The sequence below is a fragment of the Eschscholzia californica genome, unplaced genomic scaffold (assembly GCF_041429995.1).
Source record: "Eschscholzia californica isolate CP2 unplaced genomic scaffold, dmEscCali1.0.p SCAF_5, whole genome shotgun sequence".
NCBI classification, from domain to species: Eukaryota; Viridiplantae; Streptophyta; class Magnoliopsida; order Ranunculales; family Papaveraceae; genus Eschscholzia; species Eschscholzia californica.
In genome coordinates this window covers 53235710-53256098 of record NW_028238472.1, presented here as the reverse complement: position 1 = coordinate 53256098, position 20389 = coordinate 53235710, and the positions used below count along the sequence as shown (strand labels likewise).

Genomic DNA, 20389 nt, shown 5'->3' with positions numbered 1-20389 from the left:
ATGATACGCCAAGGCCGAAGACCTAAACAAGCCCAAGTTTGTGTCTGCACCCACCCTGGCCTTTACAAGGACATACGTTTAGCTTGCTCATAAAGGGCCACCATTGGCTCGGGCCAGGACGTGCCAAGGATGCGCCATGCCATCCTTGCTTGGCTAGTTCGTTGAGTAGCTAGGTTCCATCTTTTTTGTATTGGTCGGTGAGTATAAACCCGTAGCACCTCGAACCAAAGATAGAGGGTGGAGACCAAGTTCGTGACACTCACTCCAGCCAAGGGTTGTTTGGCAGCTTGGTCTGACCTTATTGATATCTCTTAATGATGACGACAGACAGACCAAACAAAATCCGCTAGAATAATAGTTTGTACACAAACAAAACTTTCACGGCTGGCTTACTTCTGAAATGTATTTCGAAAGCAAAATTACGAATTCTTTGAAGGGGAAGTGTGAACAGAGTACAAGCTTTCATTTCTCCTCAGCAGATATGATGGAAGAAAATATGGTACAAGAAATGCCAGTCCAAGGCATAAAAGCACCAGAACTCCAACCCAGCAAGCTTTGTGTGGGATTCCAAATAAGAGCTCATCACACACTGTTTTTCAGAATAGATAGAGAAATTAATAAGTGATTCAAAGATATAACGAATGAAGGGAAACGAATATGATTCGGAACGGAATTGCATGTCAACGAAGGGAGAGAAACGATATATGGCAGTCTGCTGGTTAGGCAATCGGGCCGGGATCAACACGAATAGATGTTACATATACATATATCACAAACTCTATTCTAATGATTCAAATTAAAGCCAAAAAAATTCAAAGTTCCAACTACTTATAAACCCACAGCAGAATCAATAGTCATCAAGGATTCAAAGACCAAAAGGGTTGAGCAAGTCCTGAATTACTCAGTCTATAAACTTGCCAAGGCACATATATTCGATTAATGTTGAGATGGATTTGGTAAAGCAACATAAATATGCACAACCCCACAGTCAGGTAGTTTCTACTCTCTGAGTAGCACCCGCCATTCTTGTTTCCCTCTTTCTGTTTTTCGGTCATAATTTTGTAATTTGTATATTATTCAGGAACAAGTACAACTTAAAGGTATCTAAAGGATATGAATCCTGAGCAAGGAATGAAGTTTCGGTTTCAGCTGAAATTTCGGTAGGCATGGAAATGGAAATATTTCGGTCATTTCGACATAAAGATTTTGAAATTTATTTCCTTAACAAGGACAACGTTAAGAGGAACTTAGTTAAATTTCGGTTTGGATGGAATTTCAGTAGCCATGGATATATTTTGGTGATTTCGACCGAAATATTAATTCCTTGACCCTGAGGAGATATATAGCTCATTCATATCTTCGTCGGAGAATTATCTTCTAATTGTTGCCAAAAGTAAAACTGAAATACTGGAAGATTAACTTGCATCTATCAGGGGTTCCAACACAATCGAAGTAAGAGCAAGTCACTGCCCTCTACCAATTTTTTCCCCAATAAGCATAATTTCATCACAAAATCAACAAAAGGCGTATAATAGTACAAGTAATTGTTGGTTTTAATGTTTGAGAATTTTAAGTTTCTTTTGAGTTCCTATTGTCAACGTCCCAACCTTCTGGTGGTCAGTTCTCCAACCCAAATTTGTACTAGTCATACAAAATTTTAGTGGAGTTTGGAGTTAATATCAGGGAATCAATTTTTTTCTAGAGATGACAAGTATCAACACGAATGGTAGAACAAAATATAAGTACAAATCGAGAGAGGAAATGAACAATCGCTGATTACCTATATTGAAAATAACGAGTTCTCTCTCCTTCACATGTGGTTTCGCAACAATCCCAGCAGGCTCCACAGTTACAAGAACGTATTGCTCACTTTTATCGGGACTCTGCGTTGTGAAAATCCGAACAGGAATCACTCGCAAGTAATTTGAAGGTAAGCACTTGCCGTAAAGGCCTTGGATCGGACATGACCCAGCTATGTGTATATATATATATACATATGACAGTTTTTTATATAGGTCCGCAAACTCTACTCTAGCAATTCAACTTCAACTCCAATAATTCGAAGTTTCATATGTAACAACTAACAAGTAACTCGGTGATTCCACATATGATCGGCTCGGGCTACCTCTGATGCCCTAGTTATTCAGGTAGATCAGCTGATGCCAACAAGTTATTTTCGAAACCAAACCTGATTAATAAGCTCGTCTTTGCTATCAGATTTGAAGATGAGTTTCTCCGTATTCAATAATTTTCTTTTCCACTTCAACCCAACATCTGATTTGTCTCTTACCAATTGAATGGTAAAGCTAGCAGGAATCTACAAGTCAATGAACTTAGTGAGCTTTCAAGGAGAGAACTTGGAAACACACAAAATCAATAACAAAAACGAAGAAACATGTGTACATACAGAAGCTGGGTATGATATCTTCACTTCATACCACATAGATGATTTGAGCCTGTATAATCGGTAAAGGCGAGAACCCATTTGCAATGGTAAGCTCTCCTGATATAGCTCCTCTCCAACTTTCAAGACCTTGTTATCTATTCTATGCAATTATCGAAAGAGAAATTATTCAAATCGTCAATCTATGAACCCAAAAACCGCCGGAAAATAATGTGTAGTTACATTCTATAAAATGTGAAGTATTTGGGTATTAGGATAGTCATCAAGAACCAAACAAGTCATAATCTACAAAATAAGGTCATGAATTGTTCTCTTTTTCAGGAATACCCACACATTTTTAGCTTAAAAATTCATGACACAATCAGCTCGCATCCATGGGTAGACTGGTTTTCTTCACACTTTTGGTCAATTAACAACGTATAAAATACATAAAGAAGAAAGCTTACATATTTTCGTGGACGAGAGATAGTGAGGTAATCATCGAAAGGCGAAAGTAGAGGAGCAAAAACACACTGTAAATCAAAACATGAACCATTGCAGTAAAGCTCGAACCCGAAGATCGAATAATGGTTGATTGTGTCTGTTCAAAATAAAAAAGAAAAAGAATCAAATCATAAATATTGATGAATTCTTGTATTTCCACATTACTTCTTCACCATTAGATGAGCAAAAAACAATAACACATATTAGTCATCAACCTAGTTATACTATTGGCAAACAAACACTCATTAGAATAGTTAGGACAAAAAAGAAAAAATTTGCAATTTCAGTTGGATCATACAATCTATAACTTACAATCTATCAAATCATAGAAACACTAAAACCCAAGGAGCAAATATAGATGAAGAAGAAGTTCATGTATTCAAATACCCAAACCTAATTAGTAACAAGATCTGTACCTGAAATCTCAGATTTCCCTTTTCTTTAGAGGGTTAGAAAGAGAGAGAGAGAGAGAGAGAGAGAGAGGTTTGTTGTGATTTTGATTTAGAGTGAGACTAGAGAAAGAAAATGGGATTAGCAAATTGACTGACAATTACTTAGTCCCACATTGTCTAATCTGAAGGGTTTCTACCATTAGAAAAGCCCTAAGTTGGGAATGAAGAGCACGACCTTACTTGAACAGGATCTGTTCTATAGGATCGTACATCTGTATCCTTGATTTCTAAGGAGACAGGAATGATTAACGTTTAGATATCATCTAGTTTGATCATCTTGACTGAAGAGGATCGTTCTCAGTTAGTCATCCGACGGCTGAGATGGTTGTGCGGTTGTGTGACAGACTTCTCAATCTTTTTTGCCCCACTAACTAATAGAGGATCTCTGCCGTCCAATTAGTTTGTAAATAGGTCAATCTCAACCTTCAGATTTAGGTAGGGTAGCTCTCTCTAAATCTCGGCCGGTCAGGGGCGGGACGGAGCGGGGATTGTGGTCGGGCATAGGGGTGTACTCGAGTCAAGCCGAGCCGAGTAGTAAGATGTTCAAGCTCGGTTCGTGTATTTAACTGTCGAACTCGAGCTCGAGCTCGTTCGAGTAATTGTCCGCTTGTTCAAGCTCGGCTCGTATAAGTTTGAAAGAGCTCGATCTCAAACTCGAGCTCGCATTGTTTTAAGCTCGTTTATCAAAATACTTCAAATTAAAACTTTCTAAATCATCAAAATACTTCAATGATCATTTGTCACATACAAAAATAATGATTAATGATTCATATTTCGATAATTTTTTAATGGTTGATATTTCATGTACAAGTTTCAATACTAATACGTAATTATGTACTATACTATTATAAGAGTATGTTAAACGAGCTGTTCACGAGTAGCTCGTGATACACTAAAGAATGTTCAAGCTCGGCTCGTTTATGTAAACGAGCTTGATTTTGAGCTCGTATTAAGCTCGGGCTCGTTAATATTCCAGTCGAGCACGAGCAATAGTCGAGCCGAGCTCGAGTAGCTCGTTAAGAGCTCGGCTCGTGTACACCCCTAGTCGGGCATAGCATCAGGGTTCTTCAATCAGAGCACAATTAATTAATTTATTTTCTTTTCTATACTCCCTTCGAAATCGTCATTGTCTATCAACAGTTACCACTAGTCCCACTACAATAGCTCTACTCTTTGTATCGTTATCCACCGACAGTGACCGCTAGTCCACTACAATATATCTACTCTTTGTATCGTCAACATTCAAATTTATATGGATAGAGAGGAACTTCAGGATGGTTTCAATTGAAACCTCCGGCAATGAATGAGGGCTCTGGTCTTGTTGGTAGAAAGTAGAGTGAACGAGATAACCAAAGAACAGAGGAGACCTTCACGAGGGTTTTAATCGAAACTCTCGTCACGAGTGTACAGACGAGGGTTTTAGTCTTCTGTTATAATATTCTTGGCACAAAGTAGAGTGAGCGGGACAACGGGACAACCAGAGCAGAGATGGTGGTACCCAGAGGTAGTGTTGCTCAGCTTAATTGGTGATGAAAATAAAGATTAAAATGGATGTTGCTCGAAAAAAAATGTCAAAATTGAATACAACCTCTCGTATTTCCATCCCTATAGAAAAGAATCTAAAACATTATTAAAATTTTCGTCCCTCTAACAATTTCCTCTGTCCCATTAACATCCACCTTCTTATTATTGTGCAAAAAAGTGGAGAATCAACCAAATGTGTGGGTAAAGAAACGGTTAAAACGGTTGACCACTCTTTTGAAGCAAAATTTACATCTAATTTTAAGGAACATTTGAATAAAAAATCTTCATAATTTTTTTTCTTTCAATTTTTCTAGCTTATCCTCCTCTCTATCATGTCGAAAATTTATTCGAAAATGTCTTCCAAAATTTCTTCATTAGTGTTGATGATGATGGAGGATGATAATAAGGAAGAGATGAGATCTCTATTTTTAAAGCTAGGTGCGACATTGGCTGCTATATCAGCAGCATTGATTTTTTGTCATTTCAAGAAGAGAAAGAAGCATTTTTTCGCATTCAAATCACATTATTTAGGTTAACTCACTTGATTTTTTTTTTCTCCATTTTTCTGCAATTTTATGCTTAAGGTTTCGTCTTCGGGTGATTTTTTGTAGTTTTATTTTATTTCAGGTAAAAACGAGCTTGATTTGAGAAGAAAGATGGAAATCGGGGGTAGATATCGTGTTATACCTAGTACGCCTTCTACGAGTCCAATTTCTTCCAAATACAAAAATTACGTAAGTGGGTGTTTAAATTTCTATAAGAGATTAAATACGAATGCAGTTAATATTTTTTATAGGAGATCCCTGTATTGATAAAAACCCCCTTATCATTTTGGCTAGCTACAAAGTGGTCTACACATACACACCCATTGAAGCTCGCAAGACCTAGATGTTCATGTTATCATGTATGATGTACTTAGTCCCACATTGCTTAAGAAGACATACAAGAAATGTCCTAAGACAGCCTCCAATGGTGTCCAAATAAAAAATTTATGGATGTGGAGAAGGGTATTAGGCCATCAACAAGCCAACCGACCAGACCCAACCCAAACTCGATAGCTCTCTTTGGGAAGGCCTAAAATTAGTTGTAAGAAAATACAGAAATGTTGTTTAGCCCTAAAATGAGTCCGACCACACGCCCAAAGCTAACCGACTCCCATTGGTCTGGCATGTGGAGAGAAAAATGCGGGAACCAATCACCAATGGGAGCCAGCCACATCCGCTTCCATTTTCAAGCCAAATAGCATCTCCTATTTAGGTTGAGGGTTAGGTGGATTTTGGGTTGGTTGTTTCTAAACAACACTATCCTAACTCTTCAAGAGTACTAATCCCTCTAAGATTCCATCTAGGAGAGTGGTTACTCCATGTATGAACTAATGTAAGAATTGCTTTATATCAGGAAAAACCAATTGTTCGATCCTCTCGAAGAAGTAAAAGTTATGATGGTTTCGTTTCACAAGAGTACAGTACTGGATTTTCCCCACGTAAAGACACTGAAAAACTACTTGCATTTAAAAGAACTAATAACCGAAGAATCGAAGAGCAAGCATGTGACTACTCGAATATTGAAGTTGCACATGAGTCTACAAAAGCTAGGTTAGATGTTTCAGAGGTAATTCAGTACATAATTTTTGAGCTTTTCATCATAATATCGAAGATATAAATGGAGAATGAGTGTTTGCAGGTAGAAGCAGTAGGAGAAACTAACGAACGATTGAGAAAAGAAAACGAAGACTTAACAAAGGAAAATGATAGACTAAAAGCGAAACGAAGTGATGATGCTAAAGAACAAGTGTATCTAAAGTGGGTAAATGCTTGTTTACGATACGAACTAAGAAACTTACAAGCCCCAACTGGTAAAACCCTAGCAAGAGATTTAAGTAAGAATCTAAGTCCAAGATCAGAGGAAAAAGCCAGACAACTAGTACTTGAATATTCAGATTCAGATATAAATGGTGGTGGAAGTATGAGCTCAATGGACTTCAACTCCGACTCCTCCGAATCATCACATTTTACAGACACCGGAAAAGATTCAGACATTTCATCGACAATGGAAACTAAGAAATCTCGTCGAGCTAGATTATTCAGGAAGTTAAAGAAACTAGTATTGCACAAGGGTAGTGATCATAGTAATAATTCTTCGAGGAGAAGGCGAGAATGGGGGTCGATAGATTCATTCGACATGGAAAAGAAGACATATTCTTCTTTTAGCTCTCTTTCTTCGCCTATATCGACAAGTTTACAAGATAGATATGAAGAAACAACAACTGAAAACCTAAGTAGGAATTTGACGAGGCCTAGTAATCAGAGACCTGATATACCTAAACCTAGACTACATACTGGACTTCTAAGGCATAAGAGTCGAAACGAAGAAGAGAAATTTTAAGATCAAGAAATTTTAAGATCAAGGTGTACTCATTAACAGAGTTAAGCTTCTAACTCATGTACTTCGAACTAAGATTTCGATCAAGAAAGCGAGTTTCTGCAATGAGTATATAGCTTGAGATAAGGATCATGAACGAGGGTTGCTTAAGTCTCTGGGAAAGAGTGTCATATCGGCATTCAACGGTTCAAGACAGTGTAACTTTTCTCTCCAAGATATCAAATGACATTAAAAATCGTGTATTCATCTCCGACTTGTATTATGAGTTTACAGCAATTTGATGTATACGATAATGTCTGTACATTCATGCGAAAAGATAGTACTGTAACAAAAAAACTGTGTTGGCAGGTCAAAATAGAAGGCGGTCGTTATTAATAAAAGGCACAGCTAATAGCCACACGGTGACGTGCCATGCCAGGCACGGCTGTTAGCCGGGTCATGCCCTGCCTCCGAGTTCATATATGAGGTTTAAACATAGGTGATTCATTTTAATTTAAATACATCATGATCCCAAAATAAATTGGGGTTGTTACAATACAATGCGCCATCTTGAATCCCTAGATTAGTTACATGCCAATGGACCAATTTACAAAGTAAAAATTAGAAAACATCATTATGATCAATGAAGCCTTTCCAGTTTCATAAATGATATGTTTTTCAGTCAAGACAAGGCGATATCAGACGTAATAAGTGTTTTTCTAGATATGTATCAGTGTATGCTTCGGTTCGCTGAAGTAAGAGGCACTACCACCCCCACTGCCCCACCGCCCCACCGCCCCAGCGCTGCCACCTTTATGACTACCACGTGTCCTCCAATACTTGAATAATGGCGAAGTTAAATACAATAAAAACCCTTAATTCTAGCCGTTCTAGTCACAAAAGAGAATATCCCAGTGGTCGAGAACCAAATTAGGCGGTTCTTGCCTTTAAACTTAAGAGTTCGACGAGACGTGTATATTGACAGGTTTTGTCTTTGGGTTGATGAGTTATTCCATCTAAAAATTGACTTCAATTCCAACACGTAACATCAATGCTCTTGTTGACAACATATTTTTTCTTAATCTCTTTTCGACCCTTGTATTTTGTCATGACTTATTACAAACCGTTGACAACATATTTAATTATATTATTAATAAGATTGACTATGGTATCTGTTTTACTAAACTTCTCTCTTCATATATAATCATAAAATATTGATAACATACATAATTATAAGTTGTTGACAACATATAGAGTTATTTTGTAAAAGCGACAACGATAAGTACCAAGTGATAAGTTCGGAACATGCCTTTATATTCTTTTTAGTTTGGGGCATAGTGTAACGTTGACTGCATTGACTGTTTGAATTTAACTAACTGCCCTCTTAATGATATAATTAATTACATTAATTTTTGGGCATTTTCCTTAACATCTGATTGGATTAATAAAAACCTAAAAAGAATTATTAAAGAGGTTCTGTTGGAGTCTCTTTTTCTGATAATAGGTACTAGTTTTCCCATCTTTACATTGTTTTTCCTGCTCTAATAAAACCAAATCTAGGGTTTTGAGTTTTAATTTTCGATTCTAGATAATAAGATTTTTTTTGTCTCATTTCTTGTTTTGATTGATTAATTTAAGATGTTTGGGTATTTTCAATGAAAAATATATTAGATTTTAAAGCAGATTTTTTTTTGTCTCATTTCTTGTCTCATTTTGTATATTGATTCGTCTTTTGATACATAGGGTTTGTTCAATCAAAAATATATTTGTTTGAAATTTTTTGAATTGGTTAATATTAAATCACTTTATTTTAGGAGTTTTGATTGTTTAGAATTTTTTATTATTTAGGGTTTTGATACATAATTTGCTTTGTATAATAACAACTTATTAGGTTTTTTAATGGTTTTTCTTGTGTTGATGTTTACTTCTTTTTGATACTTTTGGAAACACTTGCTTATGGTTGATATTGTTCTTATTTTTTTACATACTTTAAACAAATGAATTTTATGGATGTTTCTTTTTTCTTGTGTTGATCTTTAGGATTTTTGATTTATTTAGGGTTTTGATACATAATCTGCTTTAAAATCTAATTTATTCATTAGAAATTGAATTGTTTTGAACTCTTTGGGTGGTTTACTTTTTTTCCTCGTATAAATGTCACACTCTCTCTTTTCTCTATCTAGAATCAGAAATGGAAGAAGACCAATCCGTATTTGAAGATGATGAATGATGGAACACGAAAGAGAAAGAAGATTGTATGCTCTAATTGTTTCCGTTGTATCTGGTTGCCTAATTTTTGTACAAATACAAATCAATGTCGATGAAGTGTATAAAAAATCGAAAAGCGAGTACTAAATTAAAAAAATGTCAAAATAACTGAAACAAAACTGATACCTAAATAATAAAAATGTAATCAAAGTCTGATATAATTTTTCATATATAATAAAAATGCAAAAACAAAATTGATACCTGAATACTAAAAATACAATTAACTTCAACAAAATTGATACAGACATAATAGAGTTGTGTCTCAAAGAATCTTAAACGAAACAATTGTTCGATCCTCTCGAAGAAGTAAAAGTTACGATGGTTTCATTTCACAAGAGTACAGTATTGGATTTTCTCCACGCAAAGACACCGAAAAACTACTTGCATTTAAAAGAACTAATAACCGAAGAATCGAAGAGCAAGCATGTGACTACTCGAATATTGAAGTTGCACATGAGTCTACAAAAGCTAGGTTAGATGTTTCAGAGGTAATTCAGTACATAATTTTTGAGCTTTTCATCATAATATCGAAGATATAAATGGAGAATGAGTGTTTGCAGGTAGAAGCAGTAGGAGAAACTAACGAACGATTGAGAAAAGAAAACGAAGACTTAACAAAGGAAAATGATAGACTAAAAGCGAAACGAAGTGATGATGCTAAAGAACAAGTGTATCTAAAGTGGGTAAATGCTTGTTTACGATACGATCTAAGAAACTTACAAGCCCCAACTGGTAAAACCCTAGCAAGAGATTTAAGTAAGAATCTAAGTCCAAGATCAGAGGAAAAAGCCAGACAACTAGTACTTGAATATTCTGATTCAGATATAAATGGTGGTGGAAGTATAAGCTCAATGGACTTCAACTACTACTCCTCCGAATCATCACATTTTACAGAAACCGGAAAAGATTCAGACGTTTCATTGACAATGGAAAAGAAGAAATCTCGTCGAGCTAGACTATTCAGGAAGTTAAAGAAACTAGTATTGCACAAGGGTAGTAGTGATCATAGTAATAATTCTTCGAGGCGAAGACGAGAATGGAGGTCGATAGATTCATTCGACACGAAAAAGAAGACATTTTCTTCTTTTAGCTCTTTTTCTTCACCCTGTAATTCAAATCTATCGACAAGTTTAGACGATAGATATGAAGAAAGAACAACTGAAAACCTAAGTAGAAACTTGACGAGGCCTAGTAGTCAAAGACCTGATATACCTAAACCTAGAATACATACTGGACTTCTAAGACACAAGAGTCGAAGCGAAGAAGAAAATTTTTAAGATCAACTTGTACCCATTAACAAAGTAAACTACTAGCTCATTTTCTTCAAACTAAGATTTTGATCGAGAAAACGAGTTTCTACCATGAGTATATAGCTTGAGAGGATAATGAACATGGATTGTTTACGTCTCTGGGTAAGGGTGTCATATCGACATTCAACGGTTCAAGACAATGTATTTTTTCTCTCGATGAAATCGCATCACATTAAAAATAGTGTATTCATCTCCGGCTTGTATTATAAATTTACAACAATTTGATGCATATGATAATGTCTGTACATTCATGCGAAAAGATATTACTGAAACAAAGAAAACCTATGATGGCAGGTCAAAATAGAAGGCAATCCATAAGTTGTATCCGGTGGGTATTTCTTGATTCAAAGCAATAAAAATTTTAACTAGTTGAAGCAAAATAATTTCCTTGTTTCCAGTCGTCTCCTTCCTCTAGTTTTGGTTCGTTGTCGGTTTGACTCTGGACTCCCACATCATTTCCGATTAAGAATAAAAAAAAATTACTCCTTGTTATTTTCTAAAGCAGATCCGGATAGAGAAAGAGAGCTTATAAATGGGATGTGGTAAGAAAACCAAACATATATTACGACTAACAAAATTACATGAAAATGAACGCAAAAATAAGTTAAAAAGAGGCAAATAAAGTTTCTAAATAAAGTGAAGTTGACTCTTCCACTACCGCGGTAGCGTCAGAGGGCATTGTGATTGTTAAAGGACAATAGACTTTCGCAGAACGTAGTAGAAAGGGTAAGAGGGCATAATTGTGGAACTGAGGATGAGATTCCACTTATATCAACCTTTGTCCAACTATCCTTCTTCCAGTTGTAACAATAAATAGACACAGAATTCTTCTTCTCCCCAAACCTCCGACCAACTGATGTTACGAAAATCTTATCATCTGATCCCACAAAAGTGTGAAACTTAACATAATAATTTTCTTCCATATAAAAAGGCAGCTTAATACTACTAACTTCACTCCATCTTCCATTCTTTTTACTAGGACTAGTAGCATTTCCGCTGATTTCATCCTTATTGTCGTTGTAATCATTATCTTCGTACCTATACATCTTGAACGTACAATTGTTCAGTCTAACTACCATAGCTAAATTTCCATCTAGTTCCAATAATTTAACAATTCCCTTAAAATCTTTACGTCGGTCAAAGATATCCCGAGACTAATCAAGAATGAAATCAGGGTGATTGTTCTAAACTGCTCACTTCCTACATCAAACGCCACTAAGTATACAAGACGATAATCACATTTTGACACCCAATAGGTAAGAGATAAAGTGGTCCAGTAAATAACACCATTCACACAAACAGAATCAATCCATAGTGAATACGGTGGGACATCTTCAATCCTTCTCCATCTACTATTATTGTTAATATTATTACCTTGGTGTCCAATGGTCAAAACTTCACAACGATAATAATTGCCGTGAGTACGAGAAGTTTCGTTCCTTGATAATAAGAGGATTGGGAGTCTGAAATTAGTGAGGCAAGAGGACTGGGAGTCTGAAATTAGAAATGCAAGTTGGTAGTGGGGAAACATTGTCGTGTAAATATAAAGTAATCAGTAATGTACATTCGGGATTATAGAGTAAGATTATTTATTATATATGATACACCAGATGCACTAGTCAATTGAATCAAGAAATAAAGAATGTAGAGTATATCAGGAATATACTCACTCCTCTCTATGACCAGACAGTGAGGATCATGTGGTCATCCAGACCCTACTTAGAGTTGCAGTGAAAATCCTGGTCGTAGCCTATCTATAAACATGTTTCTAAGGAAACGTGAATCTAGGTGAGCAAGTGCGGCATTCACTATGTAACTATAGATCATCGAATAGTAGTTCATATGTATGGATTGAAGGGAAAGATGAAACTATTTCAATTCACCTGTAAGAGTTCGACCAACTCTTCAGTGGCATTAAAACAAGGGATATAGCTTCATTATCTTGATCAACGAAACATCCTCCCTTTTACTGTTCATGAGTTACTTTCCAGCCGCTCCAAGACCTGGCAGCCTGAACAAAGAGTGAATTAATAGTTTTTGTACCCGTCCTGTCACCGGTAAACATTATCACATACAGCAAATAAATATTCCAATGAGTTATTACTTGTATACGTATTTTATCAATTAACATTTTTTTCAATAAAATAAACCATTGCTAATTATATTCACATGGCATCAAACTCAAACGGTATTTGTGGACCTTAAACGATCTTGTGCAAGTACACACAAGATGTACATGAAAAATCTCACATGAAACCCAGTATTACTTGAACGCGATAAACATTTAGGTGACAATTAAAAGTTTTGGGATACTTTTCCCCATGAAAGTTGTGCTCGCTTAATGGAAGCTGAGGCAAGGCAAGAAGTTCTTGATTTTACTTACGATTTAGTCATGGATATTACTCCTTGAACGATCCCAGAAGTACCACCCAGAATTGGAAGTAATGCAAACAGCAAACCTACTGCTCAATCCTGCAGAAGAAAGAAAGTTCGGCAACGGAAATGTGAAGTACCTTATTAGTTTAATAAAATTATTGCGTGAAACTGTAATGCTGACATCAGAAATTATATGTTAGAAGGATTTCACTAACGGGAAAACAAGGGTCCCAACTGTAACTTGACCATGTAGGAGCACTGATATTGTTTCTTTCCGGTCAGAAACTTCAAAACCTATGGACGAAGCAAGATGAGTCGAATGCGCCTCCACAGCAAAATCACTGGGTCAACTAACAAGGTGAACTTATGTTGCTCGTTAAAAATATGGCCAGACAGCACAAGTTGTTGAGACAAAAAAGTGGTTCAATAGGGAGGCAGAAACACTAGTTCGTCATGTTTTGCTTGTACATTCTAATTTTCAGCTCACACCAAGGATAACGCTGCCAACAACCCTTGGTTGTTGTGGCATGAGGTTTAGTCTTCCACCTTAGAGGTCAAGGGTTCGAGGCATGCTGACAATTCAAAAAACAAAGGGGGATAACGCTGCGATGAACATTTTACTATTGGAAACAAGTGCCACGGTATCCTAAAGCAGGTTATACATGGGGGAGCTGACATTTCACAGGAGTCCTTTACAACAAACACAAATGAAAGGAGTATATGCGCTTTATGGTGATGATGATGGGGCTTATAAAGTAAAATGCTAGATCAAAGTAGTCTAGTAGAACCTAATAATAACACAATGCACCAGGAGAGTCAACTTAAATTGCCATGTTGACTGGCATAACTTAAATCAACAAAGAAAAGAGAGAAAAGAAGGCAGGAAAGCAGCACGGAATGACGACAAAGTAGACAGAGATCTTCTGGTTTATGGTCTAAAAATTCTCAACAACTAAAAAGTAGATTTAGATCATGCAATAAACTCCTTATGTACATGCTTTCGCTTGTCATCAATCAAAACAAGTCGTCGAAATCTAAAAACAAGTCATTTTCAGGTTTCGAACAATCATTCTAGATAGAATTCTAATATCTAACATATCAGTTTTGGGGGTGACAGAAGCTGATGATTACTTAAGCGGTAAATAAGTTCTGTAACCAAGTTTTGGATAGCTAACATATCAGTTTTGAAGGTTTACAACCACATAGCTGCAGAGACACGAAAGCTAAAGTAAAGACAGGGGAGAGATATAGAATAACATATTTGGCTGAAGTCTCAAAACATTCTTAAGCTCAAAGTATGGTGCATTAATTTTTTGAAGGGCATAGTTTCTTACAGCTATGGTCTTGATAATCAAGAAAAACCTAACAAATTTTCAAAACTGAAATTCAAATCATAGCAAGAGAACTGGATCTAGATAATGATGGCAAACAGAGTGGGGGAACAGGACAAACAGTATGCACCAAATAAGACTACAGTAAAAAGAAGATGGAGTTAGATTATGAGATAACAGTTGATTCATATTTGTACTTCCATATTTGAAGTTAATTAACCTGTATATGAATGTAAGAGGATATAGTGTTCTAAAATTAAAAAAAAAAAAAAAAAAAAGTTTTCTTCACCTAAAGAAAAGCAGAGAAACATAGAGCACTCAAATAGTCAATCTTTTTATTAAAACTTAACAAAAGGCAGAAAACTGTCATAACTGAAAATGAACACAGGATTATCGGACATACCGAAGCTGTAAAACTTAACAAGATGCAAATAAGCATATAAATAGGAAAATTTGGAGTAAGCCTCCAAGCACAGCAACAGCTCGAACGACTCTATGATAGAGAAGAATGGCAGCAACAACCACAAAAGGTGTATCGGAGGCGTCAAAAGAAAGATTCTAAGGCCCAAATTCTGATTTGGCATGTCTTAGATGAAGGGCCCACTTGGAATCTTGAATAATGTGGGCCTAATCCAAAATGGTTCCACCTTGTTTAATGTTTTAATGCCTTTTAGTGTCTCTTTAATGTCTTTAATGTCTTATAGTGTCTCTTTAATGTCTTAAATGTCCTTTATAATGTCTTTTAGTGCTCTAGGAGTTTAGAAGTTCAATAGTCTACAAGTAAAGATGACAAAGGTGGGTTTTAGGCCTATATAAGGCATGTAATTCTGCTGTTTGGGACAGACAGAGAGTATTCCAGTAGCTAGTTAAGCTTTATGTGTTTGTGTGATGCAAATACCCCAAAGGTGTGATGCCTAAGGGCTCTAGGAGTGATTCCTAGTTTGTACTGGTGTGATACTAGTGCATTATTTCTTATATCTATAATATAATCAAGTTAGTTTCTTCCTTAATTCCAGTTTCCCATTTCTGTCCTATCACTCTAAGCTGCAAATGTTAAGATATGACATCTATTATTGCAAATATACATTAAACATTTGAAGTTGGATGAAAGCACATGGATGAGAACATAAACCCTAAACCTTTGCTGCAGAGAATTCCAGACTCAGTGCGAAAAGAAGGAAAATAACACCAAATTGAGCAACTGTTTCACCTAAAAGCCACAATGTTAATAATAAAATTAACACTAATGCTTGTTTGTGAATAATGTTGAAATACCTGAATTTGAAACAGTTTTTTGAAGGACTGCAATTATAATAGGAATAAACCAACTCCTATGCAGAAACCAAGAAAGTAATGCGATTGCAGCGACAATAAAATCACCTATTGTTTGTCATTTACTGTGATTGATCACTTAATTTTAGTTGGATTACAATGAATCCTTATGCGAGAAATGCAAACCTCTCGCATGATTCTTATCATTAATATAAAGAAGATGGAAAATGTCAAACAATGAGGTGATATTCTTAATCCATGTACATAAACTCTAATAACCTCAGGATCGTTGATTTATAAAAGGAAATGACAGACTCTAGGAATTTATAACCAAAAGTCATATCCATGCAATATTCTTAATCAATGTACATAAACAGAACCACCCATAATCATCTACTTAGTAACCTAAACACTACTTGCTGCTAATGTAGTGTAATCTGCAAACAAGTAAATAACAGATAAAGTGCATATTCTCAAGAAAACACTCAAGTAATACTAACAAAACAATGCCATTTCGAAGATCCATAAAAATCAGCTTATATTGTATCTCATGAGAATCCTTGGTTATAATAAAACCTTGTGAAAAGAAATAGAGTTATTTCCTTTTTGCCCCCCTAATTGGTGACCAACTTCCTTTTTGGCCCCCCGGTTTATCATAAATTCAAAAATGACTCCCTTTTATAAACTTTAATTGTTTTGTTTCCTTTATTGCCCTTCTTGTAAAATTAATTCGTATTCTTTATCTCTCTAACCCATGGGTTTCTCTCTAGGCGGTTTGGACGGTTCACATCTGGGCGGTTCACTTAGAGTCTCGCTATACAGTATTCATTTGAACACACTAGTAACAAATTCTCAAGGGAAGATTACGAGTTTCATATGACAATATTTCTTAAAGAATCATCAAAAGATGAGATGGTGGAAACACAAATCAACCCCTTGTAATCTTTTAGATTGTTCACTGGAAATCAACCCCTATTTGGTTGTTCTCTGAAAATCAATCCCTTGAGATGGCTACAAGACAAATCAATCCCTACTTGATTCTTTCACAAGCAGGGATCTTGATTTTCCCAATTAATAATAGGGTTAGTTGACTCTCTTACCATGTGTTGATTTCTTATTCATCTTTGATTGAATGATCTCTGAAATTCTTTTCTAGGTTTAAGATCATGATAGAAATTCTTTTCTAGGTTTTGATGGAAAATTCCAGACCCGGCAACTCCTAATTAATCGACTAGGATCCAACACCGATTAATTGATCCATCACTAGGTTTTTTTTTTTTTTCTGGGTTTCGGTGGAACATTTCAGATGCAGCAATTCTTGATTAATCGACGAGAAACCAACACTGATTAATAGATACATCACTAGGTTTCTCTCTCTTTTTCTCTATCTCTCTACCTCTCTCTCTCTCTCTCTCTTCCCAGGTTGGTTTTAAAATGATTAGCAATGGGAGCTATTTTTCAGACTAGCTAAAGAACCCAGTGGTGTAGGCCAAACAATATAGATCAAAAGCTAATACAATGGGAGGACCTCCATAAAAAGATAAACAGTGAGGAAAGTTTGGAGATCAAATCCTAATATAGAAGGTTATTACAAAAGCTATAGCCGTGAAATTTGTAGTACCAAAGGTTCGAAAATCAAACATTACAAAATGCTCATAAATTCAAGCTTTGATTTCTATATGTATAAGTTCTACTTAAATTAACCTAGAGTGAAATTATACACAGAAATGCACAAAAAGAACACAAATCTAACTGAAATAGAAGATGAATCAAAATCAAAATAATAATAACGCATCCGATCTACAAACCTCTTTTGATCTCAAAACTGAAGAAAGAATTAACAAACAAAACTAACATTATTGCTGCCGATTGTGAGAAGGTAACAGGAGAGAAAGTGCGTACGATACGGAGGACTTGGTGTAGGTTAAGAAGAAGAGTGGTAATAGTGGTGGGAAAAACCCGACCCATTCGTCCGGTGGGGAAAAGGCCCGTTGGCACCACCTAGGGGTGGGAATCGGTCCGGACCGGTCGGTACCGGACTCTAACTTCATCGAACCGGTCGACTCGGACATAAACTGTTGGTGACCACCTATTTATTCGGGCGGACTCGGACGGTCACTCTCAAGAATTCTTTGTCCATTGACCGTCCAAGACCGTTTATTTTACCGGTCCAGTCGGACATCGGACAGTCTCGATCCGGACTTTCCAATAAATTTACTTAATTTAGAACTTTATTTTTATTACCATAAACAAAATTACTTACAAATGAAGATGTTTAGCCAAGAAATTAAAAGTAAATATAAAAAAGAAAAAACATAGTTGATCATCATTTGACAAGATATAATTAAGCCATGCACTAATGTTTGGTCTTCTAGAGGACTATATGACTATAGCAAACGATCATCATATATTCATATGTCTATAAAATTCAACGGTCAACTTCTAAAAATGAGGACAGTTTAGTCGGTTAACCTATTCGGTCACTCGTACTGGTCGGTTAGCGGTCGGTCCTTCGACATAGAATTTGGACCGTGACCGTCCGCCAATTCTTTCGGGCCGGTCGGATACTGACCGTTATGACCATCGGGTGTCCATGGACACTTTTTATCTCGGTCGAGCGGGTCGGATAGCGGTCTTCCGGATCTTTTTCCCACCCCTAGCACCACCGACTGTCAAAACGGTCACTACCTGAACGACCCTCGAAAGCATAGGCGGGCCGGTCCGCCCCGCTAACCGACCGGTTCAAACATACCGACTCATATAACCGGAAGGTCAACAGGATTAGACCGACCTAATATAGGACCATTGGATTTCTTAAATATAGGATATCTATTGGATCTGAAAACCCAACTTTATAAATTCCCCTAAAGCCCTAAGACTATCCTTTCCGACCCATTCGTCCAGTGGGGAAAAGGCCTGTTGGCACCCGACTGTCAAAATTGTCACTACCCGACCGACCCGAAAGAGTAGGCGGGCCGGTCTTGGTCAAAATCAATGGTCGGAAAAAGACTGGGAAGACCGCTACCCGATCGTTCGTCCGAGCGAAAAAAGTCCCGTGGGAACCCGACAGTCAAAACGGTCACTACCCGACCGCCCGAAGGAGTAGGTGGGCCAGTCTCGGTCAAAATTTCATGTCGGGAGACCACCCTCTAACCGACCGTTTCAAATGATCGACCAAAGTATTGTAAGAAAAACTTAGGCTATAATTCTTTAGGGTTATTATCATTGGCCGACTTTACGTAAGTAGTTGGACAAATAATATTTCATGTAAAGTCGACTATAACATATAGTCGCCTATGTAGATATATTTATCTTTAAAAAAAAATCATCACGAACAACTCCCTGTACCTACCTTAGAATGTGGAGAGATAAATTAATTTTACTTGTAAAGAGAATGATCTTAATTAAACTCCTAAAAATGTTTTGATCCATAACTTGAAACTCCATTTCTTGGGCGAAAATCGTTTACACATCTCTTTCTGTATAATCACAGTATCACTAGTTCTGAGTGAATTATATTTGAGAAATGGTGGGAGAAACTTCACAACCTCCAAATTAGTCTAGTTGTTTTGCTAATGGTGTTTTGAGGATTTGAAACTTTCATACTTTTATATTGAATTGGGAATCATTCATCAAAACAGTTTACTTATTTATTAGTATAATTGTTTTGGTAATGAAAATGATTTATAAGTTTCTGCAAATTTTTAATTGGAAAGTCCGGGTCGAGATCGTCTGATGTCCAATTGGCCCAACAAAATAAATGGGTTTGGACGGTGAATGGACACATAATTCTTGAAAGTGACCGCCCTTGTAAATATGTGGTCACCAACATTTTATGCCCGAAACCGACCTATCAGGTGAGGTTAGAGCCTGGTACCAACCGATCTTAACCGATTCCCACCTCTAGTCAAAATTCCATGTGTGGACACCGCCCACTAACCGACCCTTTCAAATATACCGACTCATATAACTGGTAAATCAACTGGATAAGACCGACCGAAAATAGGACCATTGGATTTCATAAATATAGGATATCCATTGGATCTGAAACCTAACTTTATTAATACCCCTAAAACCCTAAGACTATCCTTTCCATCTCCTTTCAATTTTATTCTAATTTCTATATCGTTTTGACCCTAACTCTCTTTCTTATTTCCACGACGACATCTCAGAGTCGGCAACCTCCCTAACAGTTGCCTCTTTGAATCTCTCTAGCATTTCTGAATTTCTTTAGTTCTCTATTATCTCTCTCTGAATCTCTCTAGTTCTCGAAGGTTTGTGTAACATTATCTGAATCTCTTTGGTTCTCTATTCTCTCTCTCCAATAATAGTTTAATACTGACTTACTTTTTCGCTTCATACTAATACGTAACTTACTTCTAGTTCGATTCATGTTTTACCGAGGATGGTTCATGCTGGTTACTGTCGATTCGACTTTCATTTCATTTGTAACTTGCCAAATGATGATCAAATTTATTTTTCTAATTATTTGTGTTTTTTTATTAATCTTTTTCTTTTGTAACTTGTAGTTTCGTTTGTCTAGTAATGAAAATTATTGATTAAGTTTCTGTAAAATTTTAATTGGAAAGCCCAAACCGAGACAGGCCG

The 20389-nt window shown here is 36.4% G+C and overlaps 2 protein-coding genes, 1 long non-coding RNA gene and 1 pseudogene across 9 annotated transcripts; 2 read left to right on the top strand and 2 right to left on the bottom strand.

Annotated features, from left to right (window-relative positions):
* Positions 1-330: 330 nt before the first annotated feature.
* On the bottom strand, positions 331-3555 carry LOC147540618 (uncharacterized). Of its 5 annotated transcripts, none has more exons than XM_086641720.1 (6): positions 3304-3555; positions 2851-2984; positions 2408-2546; positions 2189-2317; positions 1781-1883; positions 331-589 (listed from the first exon to the last, which is right to left on the bottom strand). In XM_086641720.1, the coding sequence occupies exons 2-6, from the start codon at positions 2937-2939 to the stop codon at positions 420-422; spliced, it is 630 nt and encodes a 209-aa protein (XP_086497846.1). In that variant the 5' UTR covers positions 2940-2984; positions 3304-3555; the 3' UTR covers positions 331-419. The 5 variants fall into 5 exon arrangements, with proteins under 5 accessions (XP_086497846.1, XP_086497848.1, XP_086497849.1 ...); XM_086641722.1 differs by having other exon boundaries at positions 2851-2916; XM_086641723.1 differs by having other exon boundaries at positions 2408-2541; positions 3304-3553.
* LOC147540617 (small nucleolar RNA U3) lies at positions 3510-3686 on the top strand (annotated as a pseudogene).
* Positions 3687-5124: 1438 nt separating this feature from the next.
* LOC147540616 (uncharacterized) lies at positions 5125-7544 on the top strand. Its single transcript, XM_086641715.1, has 4 exons — positions 5125-5394; positions 5491-5597; positions 6262-6474; positions 6547-7544. Exons 1-4 carry the CDS (start codon positions 5196-5198, stop codon positions 7246-7248), a joined length of 1221 nt encoding a protein of 406 aa, XP_086497841.1. The 5' UTR covers positions 5125-5195; the 3' UTR covers positions 7249-7544.
* A 3798-nt stretch (positions 7545-11342) lies between these two features.
* Positions 11343-17731, bottom strand: LOC147540615 (uncharacterized). Of its 3 annotated transcripts, XR_015225619.1 has the most exons (4): positions 17590-17731; positions 13186-13274; positions 12686-12813; positions 11343-11840 (listed from the first exon to the last, which is right to left on the bottom strand). It is a non-coding gene; the product is annotated as an uncharacterized LOC147540615 (long non-coding RNA). The 3 variants fall into 3 exon arrangements; XR_015225618.1 differs by lacking the exon at positions 11343-11840 and having other exon boundaries at positions 12322-12813; positions 17590-17681; XR_015225617.1 differs by lacking the exons at positions 11343-11840; positions 17590-17731 and having other exon boundaries at positions 12322-12813; positions 13186-13311.
* Positions 17732-20389: the final 2658 nt, after the last annotated feature.

Coding starts and splice junctions, on each gene's coding strand:
- LOC147540616 (XM_086641715.1), top strand. CDS start 5,196: ATGTCGAAAATTTATTCGAAAATGTCTTCCAAAATTTCTTCATTAGTG. Junction 5,598..6,261: donor CTTCCAAATACAAAAATTAC/GTAAGTGGGTGT, acceptor GCTTTATATCAG/GAAAAACCAATTGTTCGATC. Junction 6,475..6,546: donor CTAGGTTAGATGTTTCAGAG/GTAATTCAGTAC, acceptor GAGTGTTTGCAG/GTAGAAGCAGTAGGAGAAAC.
- LOC147540618 (XM_086641720.1), bottom strand. CDS start 2,939: ATGGTTCATGTTTTGATTTACAGTGTGTTTTTGCTCCTCTACTTTCGC. Junction 2,547..2,850: donor TCTCTCGTCCACGAAAATAT/GTAAGCTTTCTT, acceptor ATAATTGCATAG/AATAGATAACAAGGTCTTGA. Junction 590..1,780: donor ACTCGTTATTTTCAATATAG/GTAATCAGCGAT, acceptor TCTGAAAAACAG/TGTGTGATGAGCTCTTATTT.